The 15,257-nt window shown below is 37.8% G+C and overlaps 1 protein-coding gene across 1 annotated transcript in view; it reads right to left on the reverse strand.

Moving 5' to 3' along the window:
• Positions 1 to 681: 681 nt before the first annotated feature.
• The window catches only part of LOC579132 (U3 small nucleolar RNA-associated protein 4 homolog), a 45,116-nt gene continuing 30,540 nt past the window's right edge, over positions 682 to 15,257 (reverse strand). Inside the window, exon 7 of the mRNA XM_030975648.1 lies at positions 682 to 801. Coding sequence (XP_030831508.1) covers positions 682 to 801 — 120 coding nt within the window. The remainder of the gene's footprint in view (positions 802 to 15,257) is intronic.

Here is a 15,257-nt window from a genome sequence, read left to right on the forward strand (position 1 = left end):
CTCATTACTGATGATTTGAATTACAAATTACGTCTGATTGGTTCCATGGACTTTGGTACCTTGGGAACAAAAGGTTTGATAACTCACCAGCATTTCATAATATTTAGAATCCGACAAATAAAATCCAACGACGACAAAAAACGAATGTAGGGCAGGTTGAATGAAAGCAGAGACTCGGAGAGTGAGTCAACAGTCGTTTGGACAGCATAAGATTAAAAGCATCTTTCTAAGACAGTTTGGTATGATTCAGACATGCTGTTTGAGGCTATGAGATTGAATTCGCACAGAGGTCACATTTCATTTTTCTTTCTAAGAAGGAATGTCATAGTGATGTATAAATCAAGGCTAGTTTTAGGGAGTGGGGGGGGGGGGGGAGGGGCAGGCGACCAGTTATGTAATGATGGCACTCCTTTCAAGCATAAATATAAGGGGACCTTGGCATTAAAAAAAAACACATCTTGTAACTCCTAAAATAGATTGGTTGCATGTTAGTCACATTGCAACTTTTTTAAAAGAAGCCCCAGCGACCCTTTCTTCAAAGTACCCAAAGACGTCTAGAGTCAATCCATTATATCGACCAAGCACACTGTTTTTCTCATTTCCTTTTGAACATCCTTTATGCATCGACACCGCAATGAACAGAGTCACCGATGCCAGCATGGGTCGTTGACAAGTCTTTATCTAGGTTCCAAACTTTTTCTGTTGGAGGGTGGGTGGTAACTGCTCGAAGATGGCCTGTTGGGGGCGCTCTACCAGTACCAGCTGCCCAGGGTCTTCCAGGGTCCCGACGAACATGATCGTCTGGAAGGAGAAGGGAAGAGAGAGTGAGAGAGGGGAGAGGGGAGAGAGAGAGAGGGGGGGGGGGAGAGAGAGAGAGAGGGAGGGAGAGAGAGAGAGAGAGAGAGAGAGAGAGAGAGAGAGAGAGAAAAAAAGAAGAGAGGGGAGGAATAAATGTTTAATTGATACATCAAAGGTAAAGTTTGATCACAAAATTGGTTTGTGATCAAATTGTGTAATGAAAAATAGTTTCTTTAAATGACACACTGACAGGCATTCATTTGCTTCAAAACTTCATAGCTGTATTACACACACAGTCCCAGAAATGAAAATTGACTTTCTAAACTGAATGATTCCACTGGATAATACATACAACTTTCCTTTAAACTTTCTTCAGCAATTTATTAGGCAGAAGCAATATAAGACAACGATGCTAATTTTAAATAACTTTTCAATATTTGATTTGATTGTATTTCTGCATTTTTCCTAATACAACAACTGAACAACAAAGAACATATAACCGTAAGGTATCATACAAAATATACAAACAATAATAACTGCATGTCAACATTTTATTTACATATATACATATAATAATGAACTTAATATTTCTGTAACATATTGTGATAAATTTAAAGTATTATCCAAACTATCTGTGAGAAAAGTGCAGGAAACCGCAATCATAAGCAATGCTATAGACTAGGATTGGCGACCTCAAATGAAATTTGAAATGAAAATGTGTTCATGTATATATTTATAAACAAAGACCTTAATTTGCTCTTTCCAACTTAACATGGAACATCCAGAGGCTACCTTCCCCCTTAAATTTTAAATGTATGTTAGTTCTATAGGTAAAACAAACTAAAAAATCATATCCTCATGTTTGACATCAAATCCATCCTTTTCTAATGCAAAAACAAATTTTAGCATCATACACCTCTCCATAATGATGTCTATATTTTCTCCTCCATTTATCTGTTCATGAAATAAGAATGATCTAAATGTAATATTGTATGTAGTATGTTGTTACCTTTACTTAAGAGCATAGATGCATTTTTTTTAAAACCAAGGTAAAATTTGATTTGATTTTTTTAAAAACATACGATAGCAGCAATATTAATATACAGATCAAAATACTTTAACAAAATTTGTTCCCCTTTCATTTCAAGTTATTTTGGGTCATTGGATAACTTTTTAAAACATACTAAGCCAAAACTATACTCCGATTTTGTTGTGTTTGTTTCTCTTTGAATCATATTTTGTTTTGGTCCATCAAATGACTTTCAAAATCGTACCCTATCATTTCGCAACTTTTACAACTTGATCTGGCCATCAGATTAATTTTATCCAACAACATTCAAATTGTTGTGGTCTTCTTTAAATCATAACAATTTGTTAGTGTCCATCGGAAGACTTTCCACTTTCCAGATTGTACTTGTACTTTGTGCACTTGGACACTTTTAAACCATTACCAGGAGTTTTTGGTTAATTAGACAATTTTTAAACATTGCTCCGATATTTAGTGTTTGGTCCCTTTTGACTGTTAAAAACTGTTTCAGGCCATTAGACGAGTTCTCAACCTTATACCAATATTTCTTTGATGTTCTCTTCAAACCTCTACAATTTGTTTTGGTTCATTAGATGACTTTTCAGACCATAACCCCACTTTTGTGTGTGTTTGGTCCCCTTTAAACCATTTCAATTTCTTTTGTGCCATTACATGACCCTTTCAATTCATACTCCTTTAATAATATACTTTTTTGCATTTGGTGATTTTAGTCCCCTTTAACCTGTTACAATTTGTTTTGGTCCATTAGAAAACAAATTTTACACCTTACTCCAATGTTTTGTGTTCAGTTCCCTTTAAATGGTTCCATATTGTTACTAGCCATTATATGAGTTTTCAACCTTACACTGCATGTCATGTTCAGTCCCCCTTTTTAACCTTTACCATTTGTTTTATGCCATTACATGGCTTTTAATTCTTAATCCAGTTTCTTTTCTCCATGCCTTTTAAATTCAATTAAATTCAATTAAATTCAACTTAGTTTATTAAGAGATACAAAGTAAATGTAGTAATCAGAGGACTAATTGTGCAATGTTTATAAATAAAAAATGGAACATAAAACGGGATCAATGATTACAAAATTGTTTGGGGCCATTATGATACTTTTCAAATGATACTCCCATTTGTTTGTGTGTGCTTGGTTAACTGTTCTAACTTGATATGGGCCATTAGAGTATTCATCTAACTTTTCTTGTTTAGTGCTATTTAAACAGTTACAGTTTGTTCAGGATCATTGAATTGAATAGAATTATGATAAACAATAACAAATGTTAGAAATCTATAAATTGCAGACATTACGCGAACATCGTCTATACTGTGCTGCAAGCGCACCTGATGTGTTTCAAGATGACTTTTCAAACCTTTTACGCAAATTATCCACGTTTGTTCCCCTTTTAAGGTACTATGTCTGATTCGCAGGCCCAAAAAATGAAAAGGTTACATTCCCACGGTATTTGAAAGATAATACTAATTTAGAACTTCCCTAAAAAAAAGGGGGGGGGGGGCTTGAAAATGTCTTTAAGTGGGAAAATAACGTCTATTAGTTGTCAAATCGACTTAAGTGCTACCAAGTCAGAATGTAGTAGTTTGATTTTCAGACCGTTGTACCAAATGGTCGTACGTTTAGTGCTGCACAAAGATTCAATCAGTTTAATTTCGGCCATTACAAGAAGTGGGTTATTGATATAGACAAATGCTCATGTACCCTTTATAACTCATTTTATGTATGTTATTACCAAAGAAGAAAAAAAGCCAGTCAGTCACTCAATAGTGTCAGACAGTCAAGTCTAGCAAGTAAACGGGTTTCCTTGCATAATTTGAATATTAGGACACGGCTAACATTTAAATTTCACAGATAGGACATACATTACATATTCATACAAAGTTCTACAGAATTCGATGTTGGCTGCAAAAGGGACATAGTATCTTTAAACCATTACAATTTGTCTTTGGGTTATAAGATGACTTTTCAGACCTTTCTCTCCGACTATCTCTGATTATCTTTACAGTGCGCCCTGTCACTCCCAGAGTATGGGTGATACATGTCACAATTGTAAATGTTTTCACATAGCCAAGAGCCTTGCATGTGAAGACCATGTGATTATGTGAAAATGTCACCGATTGGATACAATTTTATAACAAATATTTCCCAGAGACACACTTCTTTGGTTCAGGGAAAAATATATTAAAACAATTTTGGGGGCTACTTTTCAAGCTTGCTTGCAGTAAAATAACACTATTTAATTTGTTTTGCATTGAACTCTATGCAAAGTTTGGAAGGCTCTTTAATGATTTTCGGGGGCTCTTTGGGGCATTTTGGGGGCTACTTCGCCCGAGCCCCCATGTATTTTTCCCTGCTTTGGCTCATGGTTCAATGGGATACAAATTATTAAAAAAATGAAAAAGCAAGGGTTTGTTAACATCCCATAGTTTTACCTTTGTAGATATGATTTTGAAATGTTATGATTTTTTTTCTGTCTCTTTTGTTAAGAGTCGTGAATGATTTAATAAAACAATCAAACTGAATGAAAATCAATTCCTTTACATCTGTAACAATTCACCAACTTATAAAACAAGTCTTGTGATAGATGCATATTAATTCAATTTTGGGCATGACTACAGTACATACTTTTTTTGTTGGGGGGGGGGGGAGGGAGCAAAACATAGTTTCAGTTATGAATTAAATGAGAGTTAGAGAAAGTTTCCACACAAAATGGAAATAGGGTAACAAAATAAAAGAAGAAGAAAAAGACACGGTCAGTTGTCGATTACGAGGCAAGAATTGAGCAATTTCAAATATAGTGTAATAATTGAATTGCCATGGAGAACAAAAATTGAAATAAACAAGAACAAGACCAAGACACAAGATACTGACCAATATACGAGACATTGAAGACTCACTATTGAGCCATTACAGATGTAATGGACTAACTTCATTCAGATATATCATACGCTTGACAGGTACTTGAAAAAGCGTAAAAAATGCAGTTGAATGAATGAATTCTGAGATGATTACCTTGTCTTCAAAGCACATAAATCCTGTCTAGACACTGTTTGAATGTGGGTCAGGAATTTATCATGAACTCGCATCATGTTTAAGTTCGTATTCTCCTGAATCATCCGTACGGGTATTCAAAGATGGAGGAAGAGGAAGAAAAGAAAGGGGAGAGAGGAGGAGGAGGAGAGAGAAGAGAGGAAAAGGGAGAGAAAATATATGAGAGAAGAGAAAGGAAAGAGAAAAAGAAAAGAAGAAAATATATTAGAGAAGAGAAAGAGAAGAGAAAGGAAAGAGAAAAAGAAAAGAGGAAAATATATGAGAGAAAAGAAAGGAAAGAGAAAAAGAAAAGAAGAAAATATATGAGAGAAGAGAAAGGAAAGAGAAAAAGAAAAGAAGAAAATATATGAGAGAAGAGAAAGGAAAGAGAAAAAGAAAAGAAGAAAATATATGAGAGAAGAGAAAGGAAAGAAAAAAAAGATAAGAAGAAAATATATGAGAGAAGAGAAAGGAAAGAGAAAAAGAAAAGAAGAAAATATATGAGAGAAGAGCAAGGAAAGAGAAAAAGAAAAGAAGAAAATATATGAGAGAAGAGAAAGGAAAGAGAAAAAGAAAAGAAGAAAATATATGAGAGAAGAGAAAGGAAAGAGAAAAAGAAAAGAAGAAATGAGAAGAGATTTGAAAGAAAAGGGAAAGAGAATAGACGCAAAGAGGAGAATGAGAGGGGAGAGAAAGGGGAAGGGAGGTTAGAGAAGAGAGGAAAAGGGACAATAGATAGAGAGAAGGGAAGAGAGAGGCAGAGAGACTGAAGAGTACGAAGACAAGAGGAAACAAAAGAAGCTACATGATGGGTAATAAACCCATAAGTAAAGTACCCTCATCTCCATATTACATTGCACTGAGAAGCTAGGATAAATCTGTAACCATATATATAGATAATATCTGCATACGTGCAAAACCGCAACATATGGTCCTATAAAATATACTGTCATTTTAGAGAGAGAGAGGGGGAGAGAGGGGGGAGAGAGGGGGAGAGATAGATAGAGAGAGAAAGACACTCACACACACAAAAATAAGAGAGACAAAAAGACAGACAGAGAGAGAGGAAGAGAGAGAGAGAGAGGGAGGTACATAAGATATGAGGCAGAGAAAGTGATAGTGAGAGAGAAAGAGATAGAGATAGAGAGAGAGAGAGAAAGAGAGAGAAAGAGACAGCGAGACAGAGAAAGAAAAAGAGAGGGAGATAGTAGAAAGTGGGGCATATTCATGACCTATGGGTTCGTGGAAGAAGATCATTTTTCCAGACATTGAGACGACAATACACAGGTACAACATAGCATGGGAAGGTTACAAGCGAGATACAACGGCTAAAAATTAAATTGCAATTGATATCGTCGCTGTTCATCGCATTTACTTGCCTTCCCCAAGCAGGATCTTGCTTGTTTTAATCGTGGCACAGACTAAAAAGATTAAGAAAGGTTAGGATGTATAATAATAATAATAATAATAATAATATTTAAAGGCATTTCTATAGCGCCGTCTATTTAGAAATTCTATTCCGAGGCGCATTAATTATTACCCCGGCTTTAGCCTAACTGCCATTACAGCGCTCCAGCATTTTAAGGAATTAATTTCTGCCAGATACCCATGTACCTCACCTGGGTCGAGTATGGCAAATGAATATTAATGCCTTGCCAAAGGACATGAGTGCCGTATCAGGCTAGAAAACTTGGACAGAACTCACACAAGTATGGCACTTGTTAACTACCAAAGGAGGTATAAAGCCAACCTGGGGAGTGTTTAACAAAGACATAGACCCCTGTAACAGTGAGCAAAAGGCGCGTAAACTAGCACTGTAAACGCGCAAAAGGCCAAATGGCAAATGACAAAAACTTAACCGTTTTTTTTGCAGTGTAAATCAGAGCTGCCAACCTTGTGCGACCCAAAAAAGGAATCATGATGGCAACAAAAAGGAATTCATAAAAACAAAACTTACAACCACGTGCGACACATTTCCAATGCAGAAATGTTCATTCATCATGCTGTTTATTTCCATACAAGCAGGTAATTTTTTTGGTGGTTATTTTGGTATTATCGGCATTTCATTTTTTTGAAAATATTTTTCTCTTCAAGTATGTTTTAAAATTAGTTTTCTATTGAATTTGTGATCAAATCACCATTTTAGGGCAGTTGTTTGACGTGTGGAATGTAAAAAAAACAACAAAAAAACAAACTGATTTTATGAAGAAAAAACGTAATACCGTAATTTGGAGGAAAAAAGGGAGTATTTCCGGCAAAAACGGAAAGGTTGGCAGCTCTGGTAAATGCTTGCTCTCAAAACATCGTTGAATCATTCTGGTTTTTGGTCACGTGACTCCTCGCTTCCGTGCTAACGCATGCAGCGCAGCGACAAGTGGCGCATGTGCACCACTCACAACCCCCCCCCCCTTCCCAGAATTTGTAAACATCACCAGTTTCTCAATGGGTCATTCACCGGGAATGGTATCTCATTGGTTAGAGTGCCCGCCTCATGAACGGGAGGTCGTGGGTTCGAACCCCGGCCGAGTCATACCAAAGACTTATTACAATGGGACCTTCTGCCTTCTAGCTAGGCGCTCAGCGCTCAGCGCTCAGCATATTAGATTGGAGAAGGGTAGTAATAACATATTATGTTATGCAGGGCCCGCTGGAAGAGCAGTTTCATAACTGAAGTGGCTACCCTGGGTAAATAAACTGTTAATATTATTATTTATTATCATTATTCCAGTGGCGTAAATGGCAGTAAAAAAAAAAAGAATACAGATATTTCAAAATGTTTTTTGGGCTGTGTAAATGGTCCTACAATTGTGAATTTGTGAGAAGAAAAGAACATAATGAGCTCTGGTAAAAGCATTGCAGTCACTACTACCTATACTAAAAGAATAAGGAAAGCATCTTTCATCGGGCCATAGGAGCGGTGTTAGAGCTGGCTAGCTTCTAGTGAATCGCCTATCAAAACATTGACATTGGAGAGAAACCCACAGTAATTCACTGACCCACTTCCCATATTCTTAAAGGTAAGATTTCACATTTTGACATGGGCATGGAGTTTGTTGAACATCGCATCATTTTGTATCAGACTTAGAGTTTTGAATTAAACTGAAAATGATAGATTGGAAATTTAGAAATGAAAATTTACAATAGTTTTAGAGGTATAATGCTCTCCTACTTCCCTCATTCTTAAAGGTCTGGCTTGACCTTTTGACTTGGATAAGAAAGATGTTTAATTCTTAATGAATATTTAGCTCATAAGTCGTTCCTTGAAAAAACATGTATGAAAATTGGACTACAAATATTTCAATTCCACATTGTACAATCGATACAATTCCATGAAAAGTCAGTTAAAAATCCTTCAGTACGAGTCAAATTCTCAAACCATGTTTTCACCCCTAAACCAATGTCTACATCCAACTTCATATTTCATGCCTGCAAAAAGGATACGTCACATTTAATGGTTGTAGCATAGAACAAGGCCAGGTCAATGTCAATAGTAAGCAATGTCATCATAACTGCCAATTCTTAAATAACCTAAGTAATGGTATTTTTAAAAAAACAATTTGTAAGGAAATGGCTTTTCGTCACCATGCAAGGACCCAATAATACATACACGTCATGGACACAAAATGAATTGTAAAAAAAGATTATAAAACATTGAGTATCTTGCACACTGTGGATAGGTATTTGTGTGGTATGATGTATTTTTGTTGCTTAGGTTACTATTGTTATAAGAATGATGATGATGATGAAAATTCACAGCACTTACACGGTGCAATATTTCTGACAAATGATAAGGAAATGAGATATGATATTTGGAAATCCAATATTTGAAGATGTAACAAGAGTTGCAAAATAAAGGCAAAAAAGAAAGAAAAAGAAGTGAAGGCTTTATAATAAAGAAGCAGTCAGGTAATTCTACATCTTTTTTTTTGGCTAAACAATATGATACCATGAGGGTAGGGAAGAGAGAAAAGAGGAGAAAGAAAAAGGGAGAAAGAAAAAGGGAGAGAGAAAAAGGGAGAGAGAAAAAGGAAGAGAGAAAAAGGGAGAGAGAAAAAGGGAGAGAGAAAAAGGGAGAGAGAAAAAGGAAGAGAGAAAAAGGGAGAGAGAAAAAGGGAGAGAGAAAAAGGAAGAGAGAAAAAGGGAGAGAGAAAAAGGAAGAGAGAAAAAGGGAGAGAGAAAAAGGGAGAGAGAAAAAGAAAGAGAGAAAAAGGGAGAGAGAAAAAGGGAGAGAGAAAAAGGGAGAGAGAAAAAGGGAGAGAGAAAAAGGAAGAGAGAAAAAGGGAGAGAGAAAAAGGAAGAGAGAAAAAGGGAGAGAGAGAAAAAGGGAGAGAGAAAAAGAAAGAGAGAAAAAGGGAGAGAGAAAAGGGATAGACATCCCAAGAATAAAACAGAATTGTGGATAAAATGTGGAATAGAATGAGCAGAAACTGCGAGGAAAGCAAGTCAACGTGAAAATGACACAACATATGTTGGGCAGTCGCTTGGCATGTAATCGCTAGTCACGTCATCATGTGTAGCAATAAAATGAGAGGTTCAGATAGATAATATCTGTCTGTCTGGCAGGCAGTCATTCATACACCTATAATAGACGGCAGTTAGCCAGCCATGGTATTCTCTGTCTGAGTCTGAGAAAACCAAATCATGTTTGGTGCACATCGATACAACATAGATGAAGATGAATATATTGATAGAAACTATAGCTTGGCAGAGATACGAGTATCTGCTCAAGGCAAGGATGATGTGAGCTTGTATCGTTCACATACCTATAATATTCATACTACAGCCTTGGGTACTCTCAAGCTACCTGACTGAGAGAGCTGAAGAGTTGTGCTCACACTAGGCCCTAGTTCACACCAGACCTATAGCTGGGTATAGACACGCATCTATATGCTTGCTCAGGGCGAGAAGGGTGTCAAGTTGGATCATTTAAAGCCCCCACTGCACTACTATATAACAAATAATGCCTACTCGGTGACTGTTGATCCCCCATGATCCCCTCTTTCTTATGTTAATTGAGAGCTGATTTGATTAGATAACCACCTGTCAGTGACCTTGCAGGGAGGTCTAATCCCCCTGGCCAAACTAGTGCAGATGGGCTTTAAACATGGCTTTAACACCAACATAAACAAGTAGCTATAAGAGGCATCTTCAGCAATGGTACTAGCAAGGTATCAGTCTGAAGGGGGCAAGATGTTGTAATCATATTGATACTTGAAAGTTGAATGTGTTTACAGAAAAAAAAATACATGGGGGCTCAGGGCGAATTAGCCCCCGAATTGCCCAAAAGAGCCCCCCAAAACTGCATAGAGTTCAATGCAAAACAAAATATAGAGTGTTATTTTCATGCAAGCAAGCTTGAAAAGTAGCCCCCGAAATTGTTAAAGTATTTTTTTCCCTGTGTGTTTATCAACATTATAACTGGGCAGATATATACATATCATATTATAAAGGTCCTAGCTCTAAGCATTCTTCTCCGGACTGCAAGACATTTCCTGCTACTTATTTTCCATTCACCTTTAAAGGCAGGCTTTACTACTTCAGCTAGAAGGGATTAGACCACCCAGCGAGCCAGCGAGGTCACTGTGACAGGTGGCTATCTTAACTCAGCTCTCATTTAACATAAGAAAAAGAGGATCATGGGGGACCAACAGGCACCGATTGGGGAAGTTTTCTATATAGAGGGAGCAAGTAGCTACAAGTAGGACAGTGTGCCTTTAACAGAAATATGACCTTCTTGGAAATGATATCATCGTCTATAACTTTGTGAGTTATGACGATTTATCTTGAATAAAGGAAACAGCAGAGGAAAGCAATGGAAGATGCCAATAAGAAATGAAACATTTTATTTCATTTCATTTTGTCTTTATTTTAGGCCTTACAAAATGAAAGAGGAACAAGTAGAAAAAATCAAATTACACTGCCTATACAGGTCTGCAGAGAGCCAGAAAGAGTTTGTCACTTATACTTTTATACAGAGATTAAAGATAACTCTGTCTCTCAGCAGAGTCAAAGAAGAACATGCATCAGTGTGAACACACCCCCACAGATAGAAGACAGACCCAGACACAATAGACACACGGTGAATCAGGTTTTTAAGCCAAGCGTATGCAGCGCTCGTCAGTCACGAGAGACACCCAGACACAACACGCAAGGTATATCACCCCGGTGGTGAATCATCGACAGTGAGCGGCAGGCAGGCAGGCAGCCCATCGTTGAAGCCGGAGCAAGGTAAAGGGGGGCATCATGGGTAGTTATTGGCATGTCGAGACGCGAAGCGAGGCGCGGATCGTGCGTGGGCCGGTGGGTAGCTAGCCGGGATGGATGGGGGGGAGGGGAGGAAGTGGACCCAGTGCGATCCTCGTTTCCAGCGGCTCCCAGACCCTATCATCTCCGTGACGACTTTCCTGTCAGCGCAAGGGTCTCGAGCTGTCAGGTTTCAAGATGGAGAGATTGCTCAGACACAAACACGGGTTACGGAGCAGCGTTAAGCTACGACTCAATTAATGCCACAATCTTTTTGTAGAAATACACCGTAACGGAGCAAGCTGCCTGCTGAAGATGCCATACTAAATTGTCACTCAATTTTGCAGAAGAAAAACAAAATAGATGACAGGAGTTTACAAAATGCAAGACAGAGGAAACTGTCGAATGTCATTAAACAGTTTTCCCCCGTTGGAAAGAAATTGACAGATCTGTAATAAAATACCCCATTTAATAAATATTAGATAGACTTCACACTTGCTCTCTAGCTATTAAACTTAAAGGGCATGAGCATGCCAGCCTGTGCTTTTAAAACTGCATCTTAGGGCGCGTTTATCGGGGCTTGCCACTAGATATGTACATATCGTACCCCACTATCAAACCCCACTATAAGATCGTGATTTGCGGGATGTCGCGTTTATCGACTCTTCACGATTCACAATAAATGCCTTGTCTCTTCGCAGCTGCTCAGCGCTATTTCTCCGAACCGGAAACTAGCCTGGGAATTCCTATTTGTATGTGAGGTTCAAAACAGCTTTGCGTTTATCGATCTCTCAGAAATGTGATTCTGGCTGTATGTCACATTCAAAACACACCTTTTTGCGTCTTTAGACATGCCCATATCTAAAGCCCTTTAAAAAAGGCTTTGCGTTTATCACCTTCTAAATTTGCCTGAAAGACGTTTGAGAAACCTGATTCTAGCCAAAAATTTGGTCGATAAACGCAACCTAAGTTATACAAGGTCATGTTCTTACACAACATTTGGAAGTAGTTTTGTCAGACTCCACCTCTGTTGAGTAGACTTCCTATTTAGATGGTTCCTCTTTTGACAAAATTGGAAATCCCACAATGCTTCAGCTGGCATGAATTTAGACACAAGTAAAAAGTTGGTTTGCTCATGTCTCTATCAAAGATCTTCATCAGAAGACGAAAATGATTTTTTTACGGATCTAGCTATCTCCATTTATTTGATGGCTGATGATTAAGAATCCAAATGTAATTTCTTGATCTCCTCCCTTGGGTAGTCAGATGTGGATCCAACCACTTTCTCTTATTCACCACCCTTGGGTGGTTTAATCTGGTTTAATCTGGATTGATCTGGATCCAGCCATTCTCTATTGTTCATTTCAGTTGTTTAAAGAGGTTACCTGTAGGTTATTAATTAATCAATTAACCATTAATCATTAATTAATTAGGTAATAAATTGTAATGCAAGATGTACTACTTTCAGTGATTCCTGTAAATCTACTCATTTGTAACTTTATTAACATATGTTACTAATATCACATTTCTAAGAAAAATGCATGAATGTTGGCAAGAAGGTGTGTGTCCCCTTCAAATTTTACACTAAGGTTAAAATTATTCATATCCATTTTTAAAAACTTCTTTACCTCATAAAAATGTGATCTACTTTCCTTTGGAGATATCACTGTGCCCTATTCAAAGTATACCAATCACCTGAAAAAATATCTTCTGTATTGCTAAAATCAATTTCCCTAGCATTCTAAAGGTTAACGGTCAAGGAGTGTGGACCAAAAAAAAGAATAACAAAAAAAAAATAATAAAAATAATCTGTGTATGCGCCATGCAAGGATCCCAAGTCGGTTCTGTGAGCGCCCTATTCTATGGGAGTGTATTTGCCTGCGTTAACTAGTAACTACCCTTCTCAACTAGACAGTTCATTAGAATTTAGAATGTATTTAAATTGCACTATCTCTTTGAAGAAGTAATATTTGAAGCTCATATTTAGGCCCATGGAAGCCTTTACATCAAGAGAAAAACATGATTTCGGGATGGGTACACTTTAAGAATATTTCATGATCTAGAAACCATAAAGTTTGGCTGACATTAATCCTCTTCTCTTTATATGACTAGTTTCTAATCCGAGTGGGAGAGGAGAGTCGTGGAATTAGTGAAGAGGGCTGCTTCAAGAAACGATGTCTTATCATATCTCTTGCTCTATCATCGATGGTTGCTAAGACCACTCTGATGTTCAGCAGCGTGGGGGTGCTTCCCAGGCAGACTAACCGCTTGTCATGCCAGGAAACTGTCTGATACAGACCACATGCATGACACGCCGAATTAAGATATGAAATCGTTTCCCCTTTCCTCCTCCCGGACGACATTCACTGTCACTGCTTTCACTTTCTCGCCCGACATAGGCTGAGCATTGGAAATACGAAGAGCCACATCCTCAGAGGAGACTGGTGGCATTACAGCAATTTGAATAGGCGGGGCTATAGCCACACTTCTGGGACCACTGTCTTCTAGTTGCACGAACGAGGCCTTCCCCCGACAGCGAAGGCAGCGGTTTTCGGGCATATTCCGTGAGAAGTTATTTCTAATTCGGCATCTCTGGGAGACATTCTATTTCCTTATTTCGATGGGTACATACGTCGACTCCTAGAGGACGACGTGAGACACGAAACATGGCTGCGTTCAAAACCTCCTTTGACTTCCTCCATGACATATATATATATATATATATATATATAAATGTGCTTCTGAGTTCGTTTGCAATAATAGTGAATAATTGCACTGTTGAATGCTATAAGCAATGACCTTTTAAAGACAGACTGCATGTCTATCAAACTTTTAATGAGACTTGGAGGGAGTTATGGTCATGAAATCAAGGGCCTTGTCTTATAGAACATTGTGACTGATCCAAATCGATTGCAACTTAGCATGAATTCAATATCATTTGCAAATCTGTAAAACAGATAAGCAACTGCAAGTTTGGCTTTATAAAGAACTACTTGGATCGATCACAACTCTTTAGAAGACGAACTCCTGTAGTATACGCTTTGGATCACCAAAATATGAAGAGAGAGAGAAAGTTGCACGTTGTCTGAGTAATCTGTTTTTATATTTAGGACTATTTAAAAAAAAAGAAATTGGCACTGAGATGCGATAAAACAGTGTGCACCTTTATCTCACCCAAGTCACGAATGTAACATTCATCTGTACTTCCGAGTCACGCGACTTGGAATCTCTTCAAGATTATCTCACCCACACAAAAAAATTGTGCTTCTAAATATACAACATATATTTTTTGCCTTAAAGATCTCCTTGTGGAGCAGTTTTTATGTGAATAACTTTTTTTCTTCATATAACACAGGGATGCCAGTCAGTTTTACACACTGGGCCTGAAAAGAAGCCAGAACACGTTAAAGCCCCATTATGTGCTGTACAATATAAGCCTGAAAAAGCCTGAAATGGGAAGCTGTCAGGGCCGAAATCAGGCAAAAGCCTGAAGACTGGCATCTCTGATAACAGGTAGGGAAAGGAGTGTGTAGTGGTAATACATGTATGACAAGAAAGGGAAGGGAAGGGGTGAGGGGGTGAGGGGGTGAGGGGTGAGGGGGGTGGGGTGGGGGAGTTAGGAATAGAGTTGGAGATGAAAGGAAGAAATATTCTGCAGAGCCAGAAGGATGTTTACTGATATCTTTTTGCACAGAATTAACACCCTTTTAGCTTTCAATATATATACTAAGAACTTGCCTTTAATGTTGTCAGTTTTATGGGAAGGCCACCTCAGGCATTCATGGGGGGGGGGGGGGGTGGGGGCTAAAGATACCGGTAATCATAACTATGATGGCAAAGGGGAACAGCCTCAATGCCTTTATCATTTTGAGATTTACAAGTATTGCACCATAGCAAAATTCTAAAATTCGGTATGGTCTCCGAAGTAAATAAAATCTTTAAAAAAAGAAAAGAAATCCCTATCTTTTATAAAGCAAGCAAGACGTTGAATGGGATTCTAAATAAATTTGTTAACAAACATCAGCGGTTGATCAGGATGTACAAACGTTAATTTATACATTGTGAAAGTTGTAGCTGGCAATACTCTTACTTAAAGCAATAATTAAATTAAAAACGAATTGAACTATTTATTCACAA

The sequence above is a fragment of the Strongylocentrotus purpuratus genome, unplaced genomic scaffold, assembly GCF_000002235.5.
Source record: "Strongylocentrotus purpuratus isolate Spur 01 unplaced genomic scaffold, Spur_5.0 spur5_scaffold_8, whole genome shotgun sequence".
In the NCBI taxonomy this organism is placed as follows: Eukaryota; Metazoa; Echinodermata; class Echinoidea; order Camarodonta; family Strongylocentrotidae; genus Strongylocentrotus; species Strongylocentrotus purpuratus.